Source organism: Ambystoma mexicanum, chromosome 10, assembly GCF_040938575.1.
Source record: "Ambystoma mexicanum isolate Mex_15411 chromosome 10, UKY_AmexF1_1, whole genome shotgun sequence".
In the NCBI taxonomy this organism is placed as follows: Eukaryota; Metazoa; Chordata; class Amphibia; order Caudata; family Ambystomatidae; genus Ambystoma; species Ambystoma mexicanum.
Window position 1 is genome coordinate 1,494,354,807 of NC_090932.1, and position 27,583 is coordinate 1,494,382,389.

Here is a 27,583-nt window from a genome sequence, read left to right on the forward strand (position 1 = left end):
CAGGTTCTCCAAAACCAAAGTATTAAATTTCACAATCGTTTTCTTTTTCCATGCAAACCTTCTCCCATTATTTTCAGCCTTTAGGCCCAAAAGCATAGGATTAATGTGGTTACCAGCATTGGGAATTGAAAGAGAAATACATAAGGGAATGTGGTCACCCAACTCCATAAGTGTCAGTTTTCCACAGACTTGCTTCCAACTATTCGATACATAGAATGTCAATTCTGGAGCGATTACTTCCTCTTTTCCAGGTATATTTAGGTAAATTCCAATCCAAGGCATGATATAAAAGACCCAAATCCCAATGTTCAAGGTAGTTATCCCACCATATACCTCTTTTAAGATTGGGGTGAAGAGATCTAGGAATCACCCCTCTTTCGTTTAACATAGACCCCTCAGCACAGGCCGAATTAAAGTCACCTCCTAAAATAATACGATTTCCTAACCCCTTCTTGAACCAACCTCCCAGAATTACATCAAGAGAGTCTTCCACTACTTCAATGGTCACCTTTAGTGGGTTCCAGTATAGATTTAACAGGAGGATCGGCTCTACATTATTCTCTGATGAAAGAACAGTGCCCAAAAGCCAATCACTCCTACAAATCACATCACCATTGAACCCTAAGTTACGATCTATGGCAGTAATCAAGCCGCCACTAGGCCTACCCACCAGCCCCCTTGATGCTAATGAAGAAAAAGTGTAAAAACCTTCTATATACTTTCAGACAACATCATAGTTTGCTGGAAAAAGTAAATACGGGGGCAGGTGTAGTTTTCCCTTTTTGTTCAAAAACGTATTCAAGTGTAATCCCCCACAAGAATTCCAGTAAATCACATCAATATTAGAGCTGTTAGGAGCACCCATTTTCCAGCATGGGGTCTGGCATGGATTCACATGCTCATGAATATTCCCCGTCGTCAGGCTGGGAATCCTCGGTAAAGAAAACATCAGTATCAGTTTCGTTTCTGATCTGTCTCTCGTAGTAGTAACCAATCACTGATCTCTGAGTCATACTGACCACAGCCAATGACTGCCCTCTACCTAAGCCCCGCCTCTGGCAGCCATCTTCAGATTTTTACCGCACGTTCAAGTGTTGGGAGTCCTCGTGCTTAGCTCTCGAGCTTTTACTGCCTGTTTCTCGCTTTTTCAGGTGAATTTTCACATTTTTTCGGTTAATCGAGCCTCAAGCTCCACCGTTTCTACTCCCGTTAACGGCTATCCGTTGCAGGATTTTCCTACACCCCTCAAGGGTGAAGATTTCGTCGAATCAACTTCTTGGAGGATTCCAGAAGATTCGCGGCCTACTTCGAGATGGCCCAGGATGCGAGTTTGTCACCCGGTCCCAAGCTGTTTCGCAGCTGCCCTGGATGCGGGCTGCAGAATGTGTTTAAGGAAGACAAACATTTGCGATGCCTCTACTGTCTTCATGGGGACAAGACTCATGTAGAGAAGGACTGCCAGTTCTGCAAGAACTTGTCGGAGCGGACCATGAGGGACCGTCAATCCGTCTCGCAAGCTGGTTGGAGAAGGGCTCGACGGGTGAGAAGAAGAAGAAAGGGTCCGAGCGGGCTTCTAAGTCCTGTGCAGGCGCCCCGGCGACGGGAGGCCCAACACCAGGCCAAGCTCTGCGAGTCCGCTGGCTCCGGGAGCGCCGAAAGGTCGGGCTCTTCGGTCGCCAGGCAGGGCGCCCCTTCCCCGGCACCGTCAACCACGAGCAAACGACGGAGGACCCAACCCTCTCCTCCTCTCGCCCCCGTAAGGCCTGCAGTTCCCTCCTCATCCTCTCACGAGTCGGGAGATGACGGTGCGTTGGGCTCGGCAATGGGTTCTGAGGGCGACGACAACGGAACGGGACTCCCGTCTCCCGGGCCTCGCCGCCCGACGAGATTGGCTCATTCCACGCCATGATCGCCAGGGCGTCCGAATTGTTCCAGCTCTGCCCGGAGGAGCAGAGAAAGGAAGGTTTCCTCTATCAGCGCCGGGAGGCCAAGAGGAAAACGGTCATCGCGGTGCCCCTAATTGATGACATGTGGGAGGAGGGCCTGTCGGTTCTCAAGAACCCCTCCACGGCACCAGCCAAACTGGACCGGTACGAGAAGAAGTACCGGGTCCCCGAAACCGCTCCCCTGTGCCTCAGGGCCCAGCCAACGCCAGACTCGGTCGTCTCGGCGGCGGCGAAGAAGAAAGCGGCGGGGTCAGGAGCCTCGACGTTGAATTCCCCGCCGGACGGCGAGGGAAAGAAGTTGGACGCCATGGGGCGGCGGGTCATTTCGTCGGCGGCGACGACGACGATCAAAGCGGCCAACGCCCTGGCGATCGTGGCCCGTTACGACAGGGAGCTCTGGTTTAAGCTGGGCCCCATATTGGACTTCCTGCCGGACGACAAGAGGTCCGAGGCCCTGGAAATACTGCAAGAGGGCGAGGTGGCGTCGGACCACGCCATAACGGTGGCAACTGATATTGCCGATACCGGGTTCCGCCAGCTGGGCAACGGTGTTTGCCTACGATGACGGGGTTGGCTCCGGGCGACCGACTTCCGTCAGGACGTCCAGACCAGGGTGTTGGACATGCCGTTCGACGGCAGCAACTTGTTCGGGAAGGCGGTGGACGAATCCCTCCAAGCCATAAAAACGGACACGGAGACGGCCCGCACCCTAAGAGCCCTTCAGCAATGACGGCCCTTTCGGAACTCCGGAGGCAGACAGCGTGCCTCCAAGGGATCCAGCGGTGGCTCGTCGTCCTACCGCCAGGCAGCACGCTCCTCGTCTCAGGAGGCCTACAGGGGTCGTGGCAAGCACGGAGTGCCTCGCCGCCGTCGGCAAGGTGGCCAGGGCGGCATGGCCACCACCTCCAAGCAGGACTGAACCGGCCGTGGTCTCGGGCCCCCACCGAAGCACCCCGGTGGGAGGCCGGCTGACGAACTTCGTCGGCGCGTGGAAGTCCATCTCCACCGACAGTTGGGTGCTGGATACCCTGGCAAGAGGACACTCTATCGAATTCCTGAAGAAGTGCCCTCATGTTCCACCTGTGGCCAGGAAGGAGAATCACGTCCCGCAACTGCTGTTGGAAGTACGGGCGATGCTCAGGAAAGGCGCCATAGAGCTTGTCCCGATGAGGCTCCGGGGCTCCGGGGTATACTCAAGGTACTTCCTCGTCAGGAAAAAGACGGGCGGCTGGCGCCCCATCCTGGACCTTCGTCGTCTGAACAAATACATCAGATCACAGAAGTTCAGGATGGTCACCCTCCAGCACGTACTGGGACAGCTGGAGGAAGGCGTTGGATCTGGAGGATGCATACTTCTACGTTCCCATCCTCAAAAGTCACCGAAAGTTCCTCAGGTTCGTCGTCCAGGGACTGCACTACCAATTCAGAGCACTGCCGTTCGGATTGAAGTCGGCCCCCAGGGTCTTTACCAAGTGCCTAGCACCAGTGGCGGCGCGGCTGCGCCTGCAGGGGATTCACGTCTACCCCTACCTGGACGACTGGCTCATCCGCTCAAGAACGAGGGAACTCGCCGTCGAACACACTGCGAGGACCGTCCAGCTACTCACAGACCTGGGATTCGCCATAAACTACCCAAAGTCCCACCTGGTGCCGTCGCAGGTGGCCCTGTTTCTGGGAGCGAAGCTCGATACAGTGAGGCGCCTGGCGGCCCCGTCGGAAGAACAGACGAACACCATTCTAGGCAAAGTCCAGCGCCTGCTTGCCACGGACGTGGCCAGGGTGAGGTCCATCAAGTCCCTCCTGGGGATGATGTCCTCTTGCATCTACCTGGTGCACCTCTGCAGACTACGGATGCGCCCTCTTCAAGAATTTCTCGACGCCCGTTGGATGCAGGCGACGGGCACCTTCAAAGACAGGGTCCCCCTCAACGAGGTGTTCCGGCGGGCGATTCAGTGGTGGGGTGTTCGAGCGCACCTCACGGCGGGCAAGGACTTTCAGACACCAGCGTACCAGGAGACGGTGACGACGGACGCCTCCCTGGAAGGTTGGGGCGCCCACACCGGAGATCTCCACGCAAGAGGCCTCTGGCTCCCGGAGGAGAGGCTCCTACACATCAACGTCCTGGAACTCCGAGCCGTGTTCTGGGCTCTCAAATCGTTCCTCCCGTCGCTCAAGGGCAAGGTGGTGCGGATCTTCACGGACAATATTTTACATACGGAAGCAGGGAGGCACCAGATCCCCAGCCCTATCCAAGGAGGCACAGGATCTGTGGCACTGGGCGGTCGCAGGAGAAAGCAACACCATCGCCGACTCGCTCAGCAGGGAGCTGCGCGCCTGTCACGAGTGGGAACTGCGCCAGGATCAGGTGGATCAACTCTTCCGACGATGGGGCAAACCCCAAATTGACCTGTTCGCAACAGCGACAAACTCGAAGTGCAAGAGGTTCGCCAGCAGGTTTCCCCAGCCGAGAAGCATGGGCGATGCGTTCTCGTTCCCCTGGGACGGCCTATACCTGTATGCGTTCCCTCCGTTGCCGTTGCTGCTTCGACTCATCAGCCAGCTCAAGAGGTCCTTGGTGCTGGATGATCCTCGTCGCACCGGCGTGGCCGAGGCAGATCTGGTTCCCGGACCTTCTGGACTTGTCAACGTCCCCTCCCATCAAGCTGTCGGCGGACGCGGACCTTCTCTCCAGAGATGGAGGCGCCATCTTCCACCAAGACCCGGCGTCGCTGAACCTGCAGACTTGGCTCCTGCAGCGCTAGAGTTTGGAGGCTACGATATACCGGCCGATTGCAGAGAGGTTCTTGCAAAGGCCAGGGAGTCCTCGACTCTCAAATGCTACGGTCATAAGTGGAAGAGGTTCTCTGTCTGGTGCCGAGCACAGAATACCAACCCCCTACGGATTACGGCCCCTCAAGTGCTGCCGTACCTGCTATCGCTGGCAAAGGCTGGGCTAGCCCATGCCTCCATTAAGATTCATCTGGCGGCGATCTCCAGATATACCAGAACCACAGGACGGACGTCCCTGTGGTCCCATCGACTGGTAAAAGAGTTTATGAAGGGACTGTTCCGGTCGTTCCCGCCGGTGAAGGCCCCGGCGTGGGAACTTAACGTGGTGCTGACCAGGCTCATGGGGCCCCCATTCGAGCCGATGCACTCCGCACCGATGAAGTTTGTGTCGTGGAAGACTGCGTTCCTGGTGGCCATTACCTCCGCACGACGAGTGGGAGAGATCCAGGCCCTATCCTGCAAACCACCGTACTTGACTTTCCATGCCTCGAGGGTGGTGCTTAGGACACACCCCTCCTTTATGCCCAAGGTGCCGTTGGACTTCCATCTTAACGAGCCCTTGGTGTTACCTGTTTTCTTCCCGTCTCCTTCGTCGCCGGCCGAGAGGACTTTGCACTCGCTGGATGTGGCTAGAGCGCTGAAGTTCTACGTGGACCGCACAAAGAGTTTCCGGAGGACATCACAGCTGTTCGTGAACTTTGGACCTGTGAATCAAGGGAAGGCTCTCTCGAAGTCTTCTATTTCCAGGTGGCTCTCCGGCTGCATCATGCACTGTCACCGGTTGGCTAACCGACTGCTGCCAGGCCGTCCGAGAGCCCATTCGACCAGAGCGATCGCTGCTACTACGGCGTTCTTATCTGGTGTGCCCCTGCTGGACATCTGCAGGGCTGCTACGTGGAGGTCGACGCACACCTTCACGAAATTCTACTGCGTCGATCGGGATTCCAGGGAGGAGTCCAGGGTCGGCCAAGCAGTGCTGCGCAATCTGTTAGCCTAAGGTGAGCCTGGTGAGGAGGTAGGAATTGCTTAATGTTGAGTTTGATGTAATGCTTAATGTTGAGCCTTTGCCACCTCCCGTGGTTGTGCATGTGTGTACTGCTATGTATTCTTTATTCATGAGCATGTGAATCCATGACAGACCCCATGCTGGAGAAAGAACAAGTTACTTACCTGTAACTGTTGTTCTCCAGCATGGGTCTGGCATGGATTCACATGCGAACCCTCCCGCCTACCCCTCTGCGGCTCTTCACTTGGTCATACTGCCACTTCACGTGCTACCAAATCTGAAGATGGCTGCCAGAGGCGGGGCTTAGGTAGAGGGCAGTCATTGGCTGTGGTCAGTATGACTCAGAGATCAGTGATTGGTTACTACTACGAAAGACAGATCAGAAACGAAACTGATACTGATTTTTTCTTTACCGAGGATTCCCAGCCTGACGACGGGGAATATTCATGAGCATGTGAATCCATGCCAGACCCATGCTGGAGAACAACAGTTACAGGTAAGTAACTTGTTCCTTACCCTGCCTAAGTGTCTCTAAAGTTTTAAGCGCTGGTTGCAACCATGACCAATCCTGACCACTATTAAGCAGGCTAGAAATTAAAGCCAACCCCGGACTGGAATTTTCTACTTTATTCTTACCCAATTGTGTGGTTTGTTGAGTTTGAGTATTATTCGGTTCCTTATATTGAAGGAAATTGTCGGCCTCTTTATCATCTGCTAATATAGATAGATCATAGCCCAAAGAGTTGAGGTTTTTTTCTTGAACACGTACCATATCTGCTACCATCACTGAATGAAAACAGCTTACCATTCTATGGTTATTGTGATTGGGTAGAGAGATAGCGTCTAAATCATCTGTTGTTATTGCTCGTAATAAGGGAATTTTTTTTAACAGATTTAAGAGACTTGTTCTGTTTAAACTGGTCTGAGAATCTGTTTTATTATTGTTAATCCAACCCAAAATGTTCCCTGTATAGATCTTAGAAGGGGGCTGGGACAGAGTAGATTGCTTCTTAATGTTATCAATAGAAGATTTACTCGATGCGTTTCCTTGAGAATCCTGGATTATAAAAGATTGTGTATATAGGGGGTTTTCCCCCATATTAATGAGGGTTAAGCCACTCCCGCTCTCAACCATAGCAATTGCCCATTAATGGAGGGGATGCTAGAACATACTACCAGTGTTACTTGAGCAATAGTAGGGAGCTTAATTTGTTGTATGCCTATAGATGTTCTAGCATGTTTGGTACTGGTAATTTTACCAAACGCTGTCATCTTTGTTTGTTTGGTTTGTGGGCGCTCTTGCCCAAATTTCAATAAATTACTCTCATCCATGTTAGGGTCGATATTTTTTTCTCCACTGGCTAAAGAGTCTTTATTTATGGGCTCGCCCTGGACCTGACTCTTTTCCCTGTTAGGGCCCTTAGGTACCCCAATATCCTCCCGCTCTTCCTGAACCAGGATGCTTCTGATTGCTTTGAGATTCGAATTTCTACCTTTAATTTTAATATTGGGCATATTTTTGGGTTTTTTTAAGCATCCTAACCTGCTTTTTTGCCTTTTTACATCTACACACTGGAGATTGGGGCACATCATTTATATCAGTCAGAACTATTAACAGGGCCTGTTTCATCGGTATTCCTCATGGCACCAGTTTCTAAAGCTTGTTCTACTCATTTTTCCTCTCTATGCTTTGTCTTTTGTTTACATTTTTGCCCCTTTTTAGGAGGAGTATGTTGAATAATTATCGTGTCCTCACTACTAATATTCAGACAGTCCCCCTGCGTTGCTTTTTCTCTCCCATGCTCCTGAGCACTAAGATTTCCCAAATCCTGTTCTTGAGTAAGCCCTTCTGTTGCCTTAGTAATAACGTCCAAAAGGACCGAAGGACTATCTGGACGGCTCAGTTCCTTTCCATAATTTCTATTACTAGATTTATTAACTCCTTGGCCCGGGAGATCTAGATCCCCTATCCCTTTATTTGAAGAGGAAGGGCGATCCCCTGTAAGCATAACTTCCAACAAAGTGGTGATCTTAGCATCCATGGTTGTTAACCTAGTATCTTTTTCCTTTCTATATTTATCCAATAGACTCTGTTCTTTAATATTCTGTTCATTAATGGTTTTACCCTCCACTATGTCCTCCAAAAACGCCAAACGAGTCACCAGTTGGTTAAAAGCAGCTTGTTGCCCTACCATAGAGCCACAGAGAATCTCTTGTGACTCACTCATGGTTTTCAAAGCCAAATTCAAGCTAATATGTAAGTTAGATAGGAGTGGTAGGAGATAGTCTCCTCTATCTTCCCTATCTAAATCAGGTATTTCCTGTTTATCCTTAGCTGCAGTGCGACTTTCCGATATAATTTGATGGGGATCAGTAGCTCTATCCACTTTTTTAGGTCAAAGGTACCCTTCCTTATCCGTTTGAGTATAGGCTATCATTGTTAGGCAGAAACCTGTGCAGTTCCCTTAGGGACCACTGCAAAAGATTTAAGACTACAGGTGGTTGGCTGTAAACCCAGTTGGTAGCAGTCTGTACCACCCAGATTTACCTGGTAGCTGTGGCTGAGCAGTCAGACTTCTCTCAAGATGAGTTAGGCAGTATATAGAGTATACACAATAGGTACAGAGATACAGTAGCACAAGTAAACACTGCCCAGAGCTTTGGTGTAAAAGTATATAATTATTTATTTAAAGACACACTTGTAAATTACACTAGCTCAAAAAGAGGTAAGTAAATTCAACACACAGTCCCTGTTATATATATACAACCCTAATTACTTATTTGACAAGTCTTAGTGAGAAACACCACGTATTTTCAGACAGAGGTGAGCGCTTAACATAAGATGGCACTCTAATAAGTAATTTAAAAAGGGAGGGAAAAAGGCAGAGTTATGAAAGCATACAAATGTCAATACCTTTCAAAGAACCACAGTGAGGCAGGTTAGGCAAAGTCTACTGGAGAGCAAGGAAGTTCAAATGCCAGGCCCACTCTTAGAGAGAGCAAGCAAAATGTATCCAGGATCACACAGTGGGGTTATGCCCAAAGAGTCTTTGTAAATAGTTCACCAAAGATTAAGATCAAGTCAGGAAAAGTTAGTTAACAGGCCCCAGGCTAACCCAGGTTTGAAAGTCATGGATTTACTGTCATCCCGAGCGATCTGTCGCAAGGGAAGCCAGGCGGGACACAGTACCTGAAAATGGGAAGAACGCTCCAGCGGGGGCTGTTGTTCCTGACAGCGGGTGCAAGTCGGTGTTTCGTCCAGAGGAAGAGGTCTCGACGTGGAGGAAAGCTGAAGGTCGTTGCACTGCCAGGGAAGAAACCAGCCGCGGAGTTTCCCCGGTTACAAGGTACCACCCTTTTCTTCGTGGTAGTGGTAAACCGTGGTATGCCGGGGTGCTTGGCACGGGCAAGGCGGCCACGAGATGGCCCAGGAAGGCGAAAAGACGGGCAAACTGGTTATCCCCACCAGTCAAAGGAAGAAGACTCTCTGGCTGGTGATCTCCTCTGTCGTCGGGAAAAGTGGTGAGACGGTTCAGCACGGCTCCACCGGTGGTGTCGTCGTTGCAGGTCGGCTCGGCTTCTCCCTCCTCGGATTCTTTAGGTCCTGTGGCCACTGAAGTTCCAGTCCCCAAAGCCCTGCTTTTATGCAGAAAACCCCCATTCATTCAGCCTAGCTGTCACTCAAACATGCTCCACTTGGGCCAATCACACAAGAGTGCGACCTGCGTTGCAGAGGCAACTCAGTCCAGGGTGCCTAAACCCCTCCCACACCCCCTGTGGTACCCAGACAGAGTGGCACCACTTTTGGAGGCTTCTGTGGAGAAGCCCACCAAAAAGGGGAACAAAGGGCTCGACTTGGGTTGGAGTCACAGAAGCGAACACAAACGCCATTTTGGAACCAAGTTTCGGCAAAAAATATCAACTGGTGAATTTATATTAATTTAATAAACCAGCGAGATGTTCGAGGATATTTTAAAAAGTGGTAGCCTCGAACAATGGGAAAATCCCATAGGAATATATCTGCGGTCGAATATAAAAAGTAGTATCCACTGCCACCAGCCAAAACTCGGTCGGGGGGGAATTGGACAGTGCCCCCTCGAACAACAGACCCCGGGGCAATCGAATTGCCCCAACCAGTACGTCCACAATATGATGGTGTGTACTGGTTCTGTTCACAATTTGAGACTAGTAAAGCCAATGGTGACTTTACATGCCCTGGGAGACAGTAGTCAGTCCCAGGGTATGGAGTCTATGTTTGGGGGTCGCTACGACACCCCTGGGTTGCTGCACAGAGGGTGCTGTGTAACCCACATATCAAAAACACATTAAACCCTATGGGGCAAAGGACCCCATAGCCCATAGAACACATACAAAGTCAAAGGAACACCTCAAATCATGTCTAAGAGTGGGAGGAAAAGAGTCTCGGTCTTAGCAGGAGAAAAAAATAAACCCCAAAAATCCAGCAAAGCTGCTGGGGGACTCACTAGGTTTGGGTAATTAGCCTTTACAGAGAATTCTCCCTACAATCTTCCTATGTATGAGTGTTTTGGGTATCTCTAGAGCAGGTCTGATAGGGGGTTGTTGGCTACCCTCTTGTTGTTTCCCCATCGTAGAAGTATTTCTAAATTGTGAGAGGCACCACTCGGCGCACCCTCTGATAAGCTCCTCGTCCCCTTATCTTTAGATGAGAATCTACCTACTGGTATCTCTACATCAATAATTTCTTTTAGCAAATCACCTGTTGCATCTGCCATAAGAAACAGAGTCATCCAAATCACTCTCCCCAATGGGTTAATTAAGATTATGCTTGGAACGAATATGGCTCCCTTTAAATTTTTCTCCCCAACCAGCAAGCTTAGTGTTCCCCAACTGGGTAGATTCGAAGGTACACTGCATCTTATCCTGATTATCCTTTCCAAAAATAAATATTGCTGGCGAGATATGAGTGGACTGCTTGGTTCCAAACGGGTATTTTCCCTTATTATTTCCCCCCATATTCAATGTTAATGAATCTGAGCCTTGAATTTCCACAGCTTGCATTCTTCCATTTATAATAATCTTCTGAAGAGGAGTGGAGGCATGATAACGGACCACCCTTTTAGTACCAATTAAACTTTGTTGAAGACATTCTTCGTCTGTAAGTTCCTGCCTAGAAACCAACATGTCCCTATGAGCCCCAGTAGCCTCTATATCTAATATATCTAAATTTCCCTCAGTAGGAACTTCAACCTTCAAGGTTGAGGGATCAGTAGTAGGATATCCCTTCAAGCTCCCTTCAAATCTATCGTTAAAATGTTCATTGTTGTTTTCAACAGATACATTTGAGGCAGCCATATTTTCCATATGGTCTGTATTAATGGGCGCCACACAATGTATCGGAGAGCCCAATTGGACTTCTACTTTCTTAGTCTCTTGACTCTCGACAGTTTCAAACCCGCTTCTAAGTGCAGGCATAATTAAGTGAATTGATTGTAAAGAAACACTCACTTTGGATAGTTCAGAAGAATAGAGGAGAGTATGACTCGCAGCCTCTTAAGAGTAAGAAGGGAAAAAAACAATATATATAAAATGACTGGGAAAGAATTCAATTAAAATTTGTATGACATTCAACAGTTTTCTAATATCAGTATAGCATCAAATTTAAAAGAATTATATATAATATGTTTGCACTGCCTTGGGAACGCCCGATGGCTTGAGGAGCAGCCTTAGTCCGTCTCTCCTCTCCAATGTCCAACTAATAACAACAATGGTCCCAATGTATTTCCTCCTTAAATCTTAGGTCACAAGATTACCTCCAGAAACCAAGGCCACCCAGATCCAAACAGCAGCAAAACAGTTCACCAAATATAAAATGCAATGCCCTTTAAGGGTGACTGTGGGCGGCTTTTACTGATGAAAAAGTCACGTGATACAACACGTGACCGCCAATAGGCTCCGCCCCCTCCTGAGAGCGAGCGTAAGGCAGCAAGAGTCTAGGAGACTCACATTGCTGGAATCAGTACGGTAGGCGCTCACACAAGTTCCTTCAAGCAATTTAAGTACAATTAAAGCAAAGAATCTTAGTGAATTGGCACAGGGTTAGTATCCACTTCTTGGTTTTGAGAGGTTGGCTGGTTGGGCCCCGTGTTTCTGCTTTGCCTTGTGTTGCTGCAAAATCACTGGTTGTGTACCTGTGTGGCAGAGGAGGAACTTCTCCTGGGCTGCTGAGCATGAGCTCAGGTTATCTCCATGCAATCTGTTTCTTATTGGATAGATCTCCCTTGCTTGGAGATCAGGGCAGTGGTTGCAAATATCTGAGAACCTCAAATGGCCAGCTACCCCCTTAGAGTGTTGTCCATGTAGGAATGTTTGACTTGCCTACCTCAAGTTCTCTCTCACAGCACCATTCTCTGTTGAGGATGGTGGAAAGGTTCATTTACTAAATGGATGCACACAAACTCATTGCCATACAGGCACTTAACATTTCTTCCGAGTTCTCTGAGGTAGTACATTTTGACATAGTTATTGACAATTTTATGACTACAACTGTGTCTGAATTTCTGTATGCCCGATGATCGTGTGTTGTAAGGTATTATTTTCACATTTAAGGCAATGTAACATCGTCCAGACATTTGGGCGACATACAGTGCTGGCTATGTCATTTTCCCAAATTGGTTTCTCTGGACCTTGGTCTTACAAGTTCAGGAGGATTGGCTAGTTCATGCAAGGTTTTATATTTAGGTGGGGCACACTGGTTTCTCCTCTGTTGGTCTTGACTTTTTATACTCTGGCCTATTGCTTGGCTGGATCCTTTGAAGACCTTTGGTGTAGCATCAACTATATGGGGCATTCTGCTGATGATAGTTGAGATGAATTTCATGGTGGTTAATGCCAATTCATTGGCTCAATTTCAAACTGGGATAGTTCCAACACTGAAGCAACCTGATCAAGAGAACTTAAGGGTGATAGGCTTTTAACATATGCTGAAATTTCAGTCAGACCTTTCCTACCACTCCTTTCGATTGTTACCAATTACATCCATCTTTCAGACAATCTATTCTTAACCGGTCCACACTCTGCCTCCTGGGCTTGGCAGTTGGAAAATTATAATGATTGTTCTTTTATAACACGCTTGATATTGGGACGAGTTTCTAAACTCGAGCCCCTAGATTCAAACCTGTGTTGCTATGCGTCTTACTTCCAAGACAAACGTGTTGCCCCTGAGCTATCTCTCGGTTTAATTACTATTCAGAGTTTGGCCTGTGTGAAATATTTAAAGGTAATCCTGAGCAAGATCTCACTGCACTTGAATCACCCGCTTGAGCACATCTCAACCGCATCGTGTAGCCAAATACTATTTATTCTCAATGAACCATTGCTCTTTGGAACAACCGCACTTAGCCCATCCCTTGGTTGCAAACCTGTTGGTTTATACGTCTTTTCTTCAGTCCTGGTCGAAGGTCCTCCATAACTAGATCTACATACACCCAAGTTACCAAAAAACATAAAAATAAGACGAGGCAGTTTGATAACTGCATACTTGTAATATTGGGATAAACAATAGTCCTGTATTAAGTATTGCTGGGGGGAGTACCTAGATATCCAGTTATGATTTCTACGTCTAGAGGCAACTGCTGGGACTTTGTAGTAACGTTCTTTCCCAAACTCCTAGAATTTAGAATTCTGCACTCCACGACAGAAAGATTTTGTTCGAAAATTCCCATACAGATGCCCAGATAACATATCTGTAATAAAAAACATTGAGTTTTCCAAGGAGGTAAACTGTTCACCTTATTTCCACCTCTCCTACTTCTCTCTTAACCCTCCCTTCTCGCCACTGTGAGAAACCTGAAGGTGTCTCACCTGCTCGTCCCTGGAAATCTGTCATCCAGGTGGCTAGGACACTGCCATTGCTTTTGGATCCAGTTCCTGGGCATGGACTAGTGCGGGAGGCTCACCTGGATGAGGGGTCTTTGGGGAGTGGGACACCAGATGGTGAGACGCGGTATTCCCTTCCCTGTGACACCTTTTCCCCATCCTACCAGGTACCATACTTAGGATCTCAACCCCCCTGGCCCTCATCCTTTCCTGATACAAACCCTTTATCACAGACAGGTCACTGTGAGAGAAAACAGACTAACACCCGAGCCATATACCTGACGTGTCCCAAAGCAAGGGTCGGCCAATTACTGATAATTACACACACCTGACTACCCTCCCCCCCCCCCACATGGATAAAAGGCGGGGCACGAAAGCACACTCTGAACAAGCCAACACACGAGGAAGCAGCAGTGCCAAGATGGTAGTTTAATCCGAGTAGTAAGTCTGCAAAACCAGAGAGGGTTGCAAGGAGGGAAGTACCCTTGACCTTTTGGAGGAAACCTGATACTTTCACAAGCCCTCGAGAATAAGAAACATAAGACCGGGAATTCACACTGAAGAAAGGCGCATTGTGTGTCGGAAGGTATCGAGGGTCCTCCCGCATCGATAGACCAGTCTGGGAGGAGCGACTGCCGCCGTGGTACCGTCATTGGCTCATACATCAAAGCAGTGCCAAAAAAGTTAGCACAGCCGGTGAGTTGGGGAGGCTCAACATATCTTGAAGAAATCTGCAAAGAACAGAGTGTGAGGCATATGCAATGAGCGGCGCAAATATAATTGAATATCCAAGGAGTGACTGAACCTTTCAAGCCAAGATGGATGCTATATAGAGAGTGGTCCTGCACCAAGTTGGTGCTCATTCGAAGGGCTCTGTTAGGTATCGAACTGAGAGTATAAAATTGTGAACTGTGCAATCGAAGTGGTCCTGTAACGGGTCAAGCAAAACCCTGTGCCTATTCGAAAGTCTTCAATAGCAAATACAAACTGCAGTTGGTCCGAGTCTGGCTGAGGGAGACTAATTGTGAAAAGGATCTGAGTACGCATGAGGGGCATCCGGGGTGAACCGTGAGGGGCATGTGGGGTGAACCGTGAGTCACTCGAGAAAAGATATTCTACAGGAATCTCAAAGGGGGTTCCAGGGTGAAGAGTGAATCGCCCTACTTGAGTAATTGTAAAGTGACTTTCATTTGTCTGGTACATCAGACCCTCGAGACTTGGGCAGAGAATGCCCTGATGTTGGTAACGGAACTGTCATCATGCCGAAGAAGCCAGAGAGTGTGCTATGCTCTAGTGAACCGCCTTGTCCCCTACTGAAAACATGGGGAAGTGAGGCCAACAGTCTAAACATCCTGACTTATCATTTTGTGAACACTTCTTTCTTTTTCATGAACATTACCCCCACATTATTTGTAAACTAGTGATAAGGATTCGCAATAGGTTTTTGTAGTATAGACCCTTTTATTTTGACCAGACTCCACTAGGACTACCTTATAATTTGATTGTCGCAGCTTGCTCCCATCTGTAGATTTTGGTTTAGATAGGCGTTTTTCACACCTTTGCGAAAATTCAATAAACACCTTTGAACTGTGATCACTACTTGTTTGTCTTACTTTGATAACATGCCTTCCTTATACCACACATGGAACTATAGAAACAGTAAACATTGAAAAAGGATTTTTGTGTAGGATGTCAATAATCATTTAACGCCATTGATGCCCAATAGATTGAGAGGTTGTCTGGTCCGGGACAATAATCCTAAGAATATTTTTCAGTGTGAGGTGAGGGTTCCCACACACTCGTAAAACGAGTTTCGAGAGTGAGTGATTTTTGCGGTCAGCCTTTCCATGGCAAGTATAGGCCCCAGTTTAGTGTCCCATAAGTGCGATGCTGGAGTTCCTACATTTCATAATAGTTATCTTCACAGCTAGCAGCAAGTGAGTGCTAGCGTTTCAGCTATATGAATGTAAATAATAGAAATCCTCATATTGAAACCTTAGCAGCATGCATCTCTGCTTTTGTTGAATGTTCAATACCACTATGCCCTTAGTCTTAGACCGTACCGCCAGACAAAAAGTACTAAACCTCGCTTTATAAACAGAACATGTGTTTGACTGCACCTTTTCAGGGTTTGTTGTATAGTAACTCTGGAGTGTAGTGGACCACCTTAAGTTGTCTTAAACTATGTTTCCACTAATTGAGTGCAAACAGATGTTCAGCTAGTCGGTTGGAAACATTAATGCAGGGTTTGTCCTACAGACTTATCCCCAACTGATCCTTCCATGTGTGTTTATATGATCTGGCTTTAGGGCTTTTGCTGTCGTTCGCGAAGGAGCATATTTTAGAAATAAGGTCCTGAAGGAGTCTTTGTAAAATATTTGATTCATTCATTACATTAAACAAAACATTGAGGTTTTTGGTACGTGAAACAGGTTAAGTTCATTAAATTCATTTATTGAGGCTTTTGATAAATTAGTTTGCTAACATGTGTTGCACACAACTTGTGCTTTATCCTAGCTATATATTTTATAAGACTCAATCCTTCGATCATCAGCAAAAGCGTCAATTTATCTTTCACTGAAAGTGACTGAATTATTACAAGAGTTGAGATTGCATTAAGGTGATAGGTGACACTTTTGTCTGTTCAAGTAATATTTCATGAGGAAATATATAGTTGTGATAATTACGATAACTATCACCAAAAGATGTAGTGCCATTTATGAGTGCTGATTGCGGGGCAACATTTTTTGCCACGAGAAGTGGAGACATTTTGCTTCTGTCTCTATATAAATTTGGCGAGTATTAGACTGGATTTCCTGGTAGTCCTCCCTTCCCACGATCACTGGCAACTACACCATAAGGTCTGGGGGACACTGAAGACAATTATGGTGGTGGCGTTGTGCAGTATGAACGTTTGTAACCGCATAACCTAACGACCAAACTGGGAACATGACTAGGTTGGAATGAAGAGGCTTGTGCCTTCTAGATAGAATATTGCTGGGGATGTGGACATCCTCCCCAAAATATTTCCAAGAAAGCAAAGATTCGAGATGGTTTATAATTAAGCTGAATGTTATTACAATCCGTAGCAATGTCAGGGAGAGCTGTGAAGGTTTTGGAGAGTAGGGGTGTGTGTCATTTTAATTGGGTCAATGCGTATCTAGAGAAATAGTTATAGGATGTCAAATGTAATGATGTTCTCTTTTGTTTATAGATGCGAAGTCTTGCGGTTTATTCGTTGCCAACAATGAATTTGCTGTACTCTGTTGAGGTGTCAGATATTTCTGCATTAGTCCAAACTGGAATTGGCACGGTACGTTCTAAATTGATGTAATAATTCTGAAATGTTGACAATCCCTTGTGTGAGACGTATAGTATTCTATACTGTGCTTTTGTGGTCCTGCTTAGGAGGCATTACAATTGGACACCAGCTTCGGTAGCCCACACCAACCAGTCTGCTAAATTCTACAGTGGTGAAGAGGTCTAAATGATGCCATCAGTGTCCAAGAGTTATTTTGTTCACTTATCAGAAAATGCAGCGCTAATTTGGAAGTCTATAGGGAGCCATATATTACAGTTAAGAAGGTTTTAACACATGACGTTTTCCAAATGTATCTGAGAGAGAACACTGGACAGCTCTTTTCTTTAAAAAAACCCATTAAAAACAGGTAATTGATGGAGACAATGCTTCCAGATATATTATAACCTTGGAGGATCTTCAAGCAATGCAGACACAGCGTTTAATAACATTGTCCCTCTTAACAGTTTCATCAGTGAATGTCAGAATTTGTGGGAATGTTGAGTGCTGCCATGATCCCACTCTATGTTCTTAGAACTTGAAAGCAAAATGCAACTGTACGCCTAAGCCATCAGACCTTATATTCAGTCAAATCAAGATCCAATTGATTGAATAGACACCCCCCTGTTCCCTAAAAAAAATCAGCCTTTTAACTGCCATTTTAAACTTTCTCATACTCTGATTTATTCACATCAACGGTTTTATCTACTTTAATTTATTTCAAGATATTTTTATTAGTATTGCATCATATTCACAGCGATAACCGCAACAAAATGTTAACAAAGCCCATACCATATAGTGCCCATATCAGCATCCCAATCTAGCCAGGCAGGGTGTTGAGTGCAGAGTGAAAAGAATGAGCCACAGACGGTAAGCGGGTCTCATGTTCCTTTATTTAACAGGCCTGTAGGGACATGAAGCTGCATCGAGCTCCGTCTGCAGCTCTCTCCAACCGTCTCTGTTAGGATGCTGTCTCCCGAGCCTTCTGGGTTACGTGAAAAGATGGCTCAGAAGACACTCTGGTCACTACATATCTCCCCCCCACCCCTATAAACCCTCAAAACAATTTGAACAAAAGTAAAATACAACAAAACAATTCTAATAGAAATGAACATTAACGATTCTAAAATAAAAGATTATACCATTGTGAAATAGGATATAATCAATTTCTGCAACCCATCTCTCTGACCTCCATCACTACTAATTACGTACAAAATCTTGTAACCAATCAGGTTCACGTGTCGATCTCTTTAGTGACATCCTTCCGTCGCTCAATCCACAACTTTGCACATCATTGGGCAGTACACTTCCATCACTCTCTCTTTGTATACCATTTCCATGATCAATCTTTGCCAATTTGCCCATTGACCATACCTCACCCCCTTCCACTATGACCACACCCTTTCTCACTGCTGAAATCCTCTTGGGGCCAATGAATTTACTTTCCACACATTTATGTGTGAATCTAGGATTTTTGATAAGGACCCATTTTCCCACTCTCCACTAGAGATCCTTCACCCTCCTTCTGTCAAACGATTCTTTACTCTACTTTTGACTTTGTCTAACATAGCTCATTGTGATCTTCCTGTCCACCACTACCGAACCTGCTAATCCTAGCCATCCCGGGCATAATTTAGTACCCGGTTCCCTGCCTTTAAGAGATACAAATGGAGACACTTTGGTCACCGAATGTGATGTGGTCAAATAGCCCCACATCATGTGATCCAGAATCTCTTTCCTTGGTTTTCCTGAAAGCAATTCTAGTTGAATCCCCCCTTTTATGAACCTGTTGGTCCTTTCCACTACCCCATTTACCCTGGGATGATACAGAGCCGTCCTCGTATGCTTAATGGCATAACTACTCAAAAACATCTTCATGAAATCTGACAGAAATTGAACCCCATTGTCGGAAACAATTTGTGACGGAAACCCTTCTCTTAGAAAAACCTTTTCCAGGAATGTAACGAATTCCTTTGCTGTTACCTCTCTGATAACATCCCACTCTACCCACTTTGTATGAAAATCCACCAACACAAAAATGTACCTCAAACCTTCACCTAACCCAGACACGGGCCCCATGATGTCTATAGCTACTTAATTCCATGGTTGGTCCGGTACAAAATTAGGAAAAAGCAGAGTTTCTCTCACCACCTTGTTTTTATCACTTGGGCTACAAGGAACACAGTCCTTGACGGATCTCTCAGCCATTCTGTCCATCCCTGGCCACCAATAACTGTTCCTCAATTTTCTTTTAGTGGCTCCTTCCCCCAAATGTCCCTGATGGGCCAACTTTAATAGTACATTTCTAACTCCTTCAGGAGGCACAATACACATTCCTCTTCTCAACTTCCCTTCAATTATGCTTAACTCATCCTTAACCTCCCACCACTCTTCAAACTTTTTCTCCAACACTTCTTTACTGGGCCAACCTTCTTCCGTCCATTCTCTGATGCTTTGCATGTCTTCATCCATTTGTTCACTCTGCTCCCACTCCATTTGCCCCACACATCCTATATCAACCTCTGCCACAATATTTTCCTCGTTCCATTCCCCCTGCATCTCCTCCTCTCTTCCTGCAGTGGGCATCTTTGATAGGCAATCCGCTACAACATTGTATTTACCTGGCAAGTAAAACACTCCAAAATTATATCCTTTTAGACCTAAACACCACGTGCTGATTCTGGGTGATCCTATAGCCCAGTTCCCACTTTCAAACATTTGCACTAATGGTTTGTGGACCGACCTCACTGTAAATTTCCTGCCCCCACAAGAAAAATTTGAAGACATATCGCCCAATACATCACCAATGTCTCTCATTCAATGACTGAATAGTTTTTTTCAGCACATTTCAATGTTCTTGACGCAAGTGCTATTACCCTCTTCACCTTCTCATTATACTACGTGAGGGTCGCTCCTAACCCCAACATACTTGCATCCACAGAGAAAACACATTTGTCTCCCAGATCAAATATTGAAGGTGCCCTCTATGTCCCTTTTTATCTTCTGAATTGCTTCTTCACACACATTCGACCATTCAAATTTGACACCTTTCTTCAACAATAACCTTAAAGATGTGGAAATGACTGCGAAGTCCTTCACAAATTTGTGGTAGTACTCCGCTAGGCTTAGAAATGATCTTAATTGATCCTTGTCCCCAGGGCTTGGAGCTTTTTCTGTGGCTTCCACCAGGCTGATTTTCGGCCTAATTCCATTAGGTGACACCACATGGCCCAAGTACTCCACACTCTCCACTGCCAACTTGCACTTTTTCCTCTGCACCGTCAACCCTGCATTCCTCAGCTAACTCATGATGTTTCTCATTCGATTCTGCATAAATTAAAATATCATCTTGAAATATTATAACATTTGGAACCCCCTCTAACAACCTCTCCATAACTCTCTGAAAAACTGCTGTTACAGAGGCTAAGCCAAACAGCATTCTACAGTACTTAAATGTCCCTTCTGTTGTCACAAAAGCTGTGAGGTGTTGGCATCCCTCCGTTAGGGGTACATGGTTGTGTGCTGAAGACAAATTGATTACTGAAAATACATTCGCGTTGTTCAAAGTTGACGGTTCCTCCGCTATGACTGGAAGAGGGTGGCGATCCACCTAAATGTTTTTGTTCAGTTCTCTAAGGTCGACACAGAGCCTAATATTACCATTTGGTTTTGCTGCAATTACCACCGGAGATTACCATTCTGAGTTCTCAATCCTTTCTATGATCCCTTTCTGAAACAATGTTTCTATTTCCACCTTCACTTTGCTCTTCAGTTGTTGAGGCACTGTTCTCACTTTATGCACTCTTGACACAGCTTCTTTGAGTTTGATACGATGTTCAAATCTATTCATCTTTCCTAGTTCCTCTGAGAACACCTCATTTCAATGAAATGGATGATTACTGCTGCCTCACAGTGTGTTTGAGGTTTTCCATCATGGCTGCCTAGCCTCCTTGTTTGCATGAGGCTGGCTGTGTATCTAAAGTGCTTCCCTCCATCGTCTGCAGTGATTGGCTTGAAATCAAAGCCAACAGCCAATCGGGGGACCGGCAGGCTTCAGCCGGCCCCTGTTTCAAAGGTCTACTTTCTAAGATCCCTGTCAGCTTCTCTGTCTGCTTCACAGGCTGCATCATGAGATTCTGCATCAGCCAAACCCTCATTGTCACTGAGGCTGCTTCCCTGGACTATTGGACTGCCATGACTCTCTTACCATATTCTGTTTGGGTTAGTTCCCTTCTTGATTTACCTACTCCCTTCTCAGAGGGTACTCAACTCTTCCTGTCATGCTCTCATGTGAAGCTTATCTATCCTCACCTCTACCATCTGACTACCACTCTAAATTCCTTAACTACTGGTCTCCCATTTAACTTTTAAGTCAAACTTGGGTGTATTCTTGCATTTACTTGAAAGTTCAACTTCAGTGTATTTCTGCATTTAACTTTTGGCCATTGATTGTAACCTGCTAGCCCAATGACTGTTCAATACTGCTTTACTTGCTTACTCCTCCATCTGCCTCTTCTCATTTCCACTCATGGCGCTTTGTTTCTCCCATCTATTGCAACTGCTTCTCTATCAACTACCCTTCCCTTCTCACTAAGTCTGTAAAAAAGAAATTTAAAAAGGATATCTTGGGGGAGGGGGGGGGCGTGGCCAACTACCATGTAGAGCGCACGTGTCTCGTGTTGATGTGCCATTATAAGCTGTTTTAAGTGACTTTAACGTGCTCCGGAACCCTACAAGTTGCACCATTCGCCGCAGAACCTCTTCAGCAATCTTTCGAACCGTCTCCCAGGCGGAGAAGTGACAGCTAACACCTTTACCCGGCGTGCGAGAAGTGTCGGTGAGCAGATCCAAAATGGCAGCTTGCGCGCCCTGATCCCTCGAAGGACCGGAGTGCACTATCACCACCAAGGACACTGCCCACCGGTGGGGGAAGGGGATCCTGGGCTGCCGGGCCTAGAGGAGGGAGCAGAACAGCTGCGCTCATCGACTGAGAGGACCGACCCCGACGCCCCTGCCAGACAGCGCCCACCCGCGGCGTGCGACTGGGCTGAGGTGTGCCATGAATAGTCGCGGGGGACACCGGCGTGAGCAGCGGCTGGCCGGTGCCGCGGAGGTAGGCGGGCGCGGGAGAGGACCAGCCCGGGCATACACATTGGCGGCTGGGTGCATGGGGCCCGTGGCCGCGCATTACTCTGCCCCCCTGCTCCTGACTTTGCCACTGGCGGCAACACAAGAACTTGGGCTTGCCTCCCTGGGGCGCTGAGAACCCCGGCTGCTTCTTTCCCCCCGCCTGCACAAACTTTCGTTGAGGGGAGGTGTGGGCGAAAACACCTAGCCCCTGCCTGCAGCCAGACGTTCCCGCAGACCGTGAGGCCCACTCCTCGGGGAGTCCCCGTGCTCCCCCCACCACCCAGGCTCATCTCCCGCTCCACAGCCGACAACTGGGAGGGCTGTCCGGCGCACAGCACGCCCGCTGGAACTGAGGTACCCTTTGCTTCCCGAAATTGGCCTGCTGCCCCGTAGCTTCATATCATTGCCTCGTGGGTCCTGCGGCGGTAACGTGAGACACCCCTCCGCAGCTGCGGCCGGCGGTCTCCCGCCTACCCACCCGGCACTCTCGGTGTGGTGAGGCCCTGCGCTAACGATATGTCCTGCAGAAACTGCAGGCCCAAGCAGCGCCAGACCACGATGGACAACTTTGCAGCCAGCGAATCCCCAAATTCCGAGGGCACAAACAAGGCGGCCTCGGACGCTCAACCTGACCTCACGGCAGCTGCGGCTTCAGAGCCTAGTAACACCCAGATTCTCAAAGCCATCAAGCTTTTCCAGGCAACGATGGAAAACAAAATCGACTCCGTTGCCACAGACCTGGGACTCCTGCATCAGGATGTCCGTTCCTTGGTCGACAGGACCGAGGCGCTTGAAACACAAGTCTGGGAAAACACCTAATCCAAAACTCACCTCCTTCGAGACGTCGATGAGCTTCAGCAAAGGGTCAAAAACTTGACAGAGCCGAGGAGGCGGAAGGCTGGGCTCGCCGGAACAATATACGTCTCCTCGGGCTGCCAGAGGTTTCCGAAGGCTCTGACCCCACTAACTACATAGAGAACCTCTTGCTACAGGAGGTGGGAGCTGGAAAACTCTCCCAAGGCTTCACCATTGAAAGGGCCCACAGATCCCTGGCTAAGAAACCACTACCGGGGGCCCCACCCAGGCCAGTGATAGCGAAAGTTCAACTACAGGGATCGAGAAGTTATTCTGGCCTTTTCCCGAGCAGGTGGCCAAATCCAACGGAGCTCTGCTAAAATTGCCATTTACCCTGATTACACTTTCCAGGTCCAAATGAACAGAGCTCAGTTACAACACACGAAGGCCAGATTGAAAGCCGCCGGGCTGCGTTATATGCTCCTGTATCCTTCTAGGCTTAAAGTGCTGCATAACAATAAGGCGCACCTGTTCGACGCTCAGGCCAGGGACTGGATGGACAGTTTACATATCCCTGATATTGAGGAAAGGAAGCGGAGACCGTGATAACTCCTCCTGTCATCTTGTTGGGAATTATACATTTTTGAGCCTCTACATAGCTGAATGGATCCTCCATGCGGAGACCCGGAGTCCAAGTTTACTCCACCCCTGGTAAGTTTCTTCTTTTTGGGTATATGTACCCACGCATAGGGCACCTGGCGACCAATGCACGGTCCGGCGGAGCAGAAACGGGACAGTCATAACGAGGGTGACCCCGCTGGGCCAGTTGTATGTTTGGGGATTTCACAGTTAAGGGGAGGGGGTGGGAATAGGGGAGTTTCTGCACAAGTTGGGGACATACACTGGGAAATACTGAGACCACGGGAACCATCCACATGCAATGCAGCACCATCAAGACCTCGAGCTCCACCTGTCACATACAATGAACCAAACCACGCCTATGGCTGACACAATAAGGGTTGTTACTTGGAACGTCAGAGGCCTGAACAGCTTCGTTAAAAAACGGCGTGTCCAAACCTACCTGAAGAGATGCAGGGTCGGAATCGCCATGCTGCAAGAGACTCGCTTAACTGCCAAGAAACTGGAAGCCCTGGCCAAAAGTTGGCGTGGTACCCTAATAGGTTTGGCTTACTCCTCTTACGCCAGAGGTGTTCTGATTTGGATTGCCCCCACTGTTCCTTTCAGACTTACTAGCACTAAAACAGACAACGAGGGTAAGATGGTGGTGGTGTGTGGCTCCATCGAGGGGAAAGAGGTGTGCCTGGTCAGCACTTACGCACCCAACCATGACGCAACTGCCTTCTTCCATTCCCTTTATACGTGACTCAGCCCGTATATGGACAGAATTATGATATGGGGGTGACCACAACTGTACCCTTGACCCTCTACTGGACAGATCAGATAATAAACACAATCGCCCCTCCCCTCCGGCCAAAATACTTTCCACACTAATCCAACAGTTGCAACTCAGTGATCTTTGGAGGGTCCAGCACCCGGAGCAGCGCAAGTATTCCTTCTACTCCCCACCTCACGCTGTACACACCAGGCTGGACTATATTTTTCTCAGCCTAACACAACAGTCCATATTTGTTGATGCGCGCTACCTGCCTAGGGTGCTGTCTGATCACTCTCCCTTATTGGTAACCTGGGAGGTGTTCCCGCCTAAACCCCCTGTACCCACATGGAGGCTGAGGGCTGAGGCCCTACTTGACACTGCATTCCAGGAACGCATAAAAGGATAGTACTGAGGAATATTGGCAAAATAACTTGCATAGCGTTAAATACTTGAGCACAACTTGGGAAGCATACAAGGGGGTCATGAGGGGCGAGATGATTGCAGCAGTTGGGAGTGCCTAGAGGCCCATTACATCCTTACTAGAGCGCGCAGAGAGGGACCCGAGTATGCTCGAAGGCAGGGCCGACCCATCCCCTGACCAATTACAAAAAATGGCCGAATTTAGACAAACCTGCCTAACTCATTGGGAATCCCTCGGTAAACTGAGCTACGCCAAACACACGGAGAGAATCCATGCTCTGGGAGACAAGCCAGGGAAACTCTTAGCTTGGCTCTATAAAAGGGAGACCCCCGGGAAACCCATTTGCCACATACTCACACCTGACGGCACCGCCGTGCATACCCAACAAGAAATCAATTTGGTTTTTACCGACTTCTACCGTAGCCTGTACTCCGAAAGCCCCGCCCCCTCTGACACCAGGATCGAGGACGCCCTTGACGTCATTGACCTACCTAAATTAGACTCGCAAATAGCTGAGACCCTTGACGAGCCCGTCACCCCCGACGAGGTCAGGGTGGTAATTAGATCGCTACCAGCTGGGAAAACCCTGGGTTTGGATGGTCTCCCGGGGGAATTTTGCAAGACCTATGAGGAAACACTCAGCCCAATATTGGCCCAGGTCTTTAAGGAGGCCTTCGAGCGTGGTACCCTCCCGGACTCCACGACTGAGGCCGTGATTATACCCTTACTTAATCCAGGGAGGGGGTGGCAGCTTGTGTTTCATACAGGCCCCTCTCTATGCTAAACATAGACTGCAAGATCCTTACTGCCCTGCTTGTGAATAGACTGCGCAGAGTAATCCCACTGTTGATCCATCAAGACCAAACTGGATACGTCCCGGGGCATTCCATCACTGAGAACCTGTGCAGGTTACATCATGTCATTTACAGTACTGAGGGAAGGCCTCAGAAAATTGCAGTGGCGTCATTAGATGCCACCAAAGCTTTTGATTCCGTGAGGTGGGACTGGTTATATGCCACCATGGCCAAAATGGGGATAGGCCCTGTATTTCTAAAGTGGACCCAGCTAGTTTATGCTAACCCCACCGCGAGAGTACGCACCAACAAAACCTATTCCGCTAAATGGTCCCTACACAGGGGCACCCGCCAGGGGTGCCCTCTGTCCCCCATGTTATACATTCTTGCCGCGGAACCAGTGGCGGCCTACCCGAGACAGGAATACGGGGATGGAGGCATTAAGATAGACGGGGTGACCCGCCTCATCTCTATGTATGCCGACGACACCCTTTTGTACCTTCAAGACCCTGAGCACCTCCTACCCTACATCTTGGAAACCCTGGACTGCTTCCACAAGCTCACCGGGATCCAGATTAATAGGAGCAAATCATGCCTTTACCCCCTTGCAGCACTTTACAGTGATGAATACAGATCCCTCCCCCCTCTAGATCTCGAATGGCAGGCAACATCTTTCAAATACTTGGGGATAACCATACACTGTAACCCCGGCACAGAACATATCCTTAATACCGTAAGGGCAAAAGACTCTCTCACGAAATCCACATTCTCGGAACTCTGTGAGACCACGGGCCTTCCGGCAGAACAGTTCCTGTTGCACAGGGTGGTCGTACAGGCCTTGAACAAGAGATGGCCGGTCGCTGCCGACCCGACTGAGGACAATGAATGCATTGAAACGATACTGAACTCCGCTGAGGGGGGCCATGAAACCTCACGAATCTACGAGGCCCTGTTGTGGGGTATGACCAGGGGCGACCTTAAATGCAGGAATAAGTGGGAAACTGAACTGGGCCTTGTTTTTGAAGACAAACATTGGGGTGATATAACCCACTACCATAAGAAAGTTTCCGGAAACGCCCGCTTGCAGCTTATCCAGCTGTACATCACCAATAGAGCGTACCTCACACCTCAAGCCATATCAAGATTCACAGGTGCTGGAACCCAATTATGCCCCAAATGTAGTGAGCTCAGGGCAGGAATGACTTGCATGTTCTTGGGCTGCCCAGTGATTAGGTAGTTCTGGTCACAAGTGAAGGACAGAGTGGCCGGCGCAGACATCGAAGTTGAGGTGGACGAGCCTACGGCCTGTATCCTGGGCAGATGTAGGCGAAACAGGAAGAACAAACCCCTAACCAAGCTCACAGATCTTAACAGCCAAAAGACGTATTGCCATGGGGTGGAAAAGCCCCAGAGGTCCACATATGTCCCTATGGTGGGGAGACCTTACGAAGTGGATTACAGCTGAAACCGTGGCGTGGGAAACGGCTATCCATGTGCAGAGACTAGATTCCAGCGAGGATCTACACTGTTGGGTGGCCCTGACGGTGCCCTTGCTCCACCCTGAGGTGGATGATAATGAGCTGAGTGGAGAGGGTTGCCCGGACCCGGGCACGGACTAGAGAGGAACAGTGAACGACCGTGGTCTCGGGGGCGGGGGGAGGATGGGGTGGGGTTGTGGTTATTACCTTGATATGCTTGACCAATCTCTAATGATTTCAGTTTTTTGTTACCTCATATTATTAAACCAATAAACAAATTATAAAAAAAAGGATATCTTGGCCTCCAACCATGGACTCCCCATCGCTGATACCTATACCAGCGCCTCTTCCAGACAGACCCTCACCGACATCCTCTTTGTTGTTCCTTCGACAAATCTATGGACCCCCCATATGAACTCTGTGCTTTGTCCTGTCTCCTCCTCTCCCATTAATGGTGCCACTCGCTGGGATGTCCTCATGGCTTCTTTCAACTCCTCCAGAGTCATCCTTAATGTCTACCTAAATGGCACTGTCATGGTCCAAGGTCCTCAGGCCAATCTCCTCCTCTTCGATAGGCGTTTCCCTCGCCTCATCAACTTCCTCTCACCTCCAGCTGTCCCCTCCTCTCACTCCCTGGCTACCTTACCCACTTTTTCCTCCTTCTCTGCCACT

General features: G+C 48.1%; 1 protein-coding gene across 2 annotated transcripts in view; it reads left to right on the top strand.

The window, feature by feature from the left end:
- The window catches only part of KNTC1 (kinetochore associated 1), a 2,501,313-nt gene that overhangs the window by 354,754 nt on the left and 2,118,976 nt on the right, over positions 1–27,583 (top strand). For both annotated transcript variants that reach the window (XM_069619627.1, XM_069619628.1), the window contains exon 14: positions 16,814–16,912. In XM_069619627.1, coding sequence (XP_069475728.1) covers positions 16,814–16,912 — 99 coding nt within the window. The remainder of the gene's footprint in view (positions 1–16,813; positions 16,913–27,583) is intronic.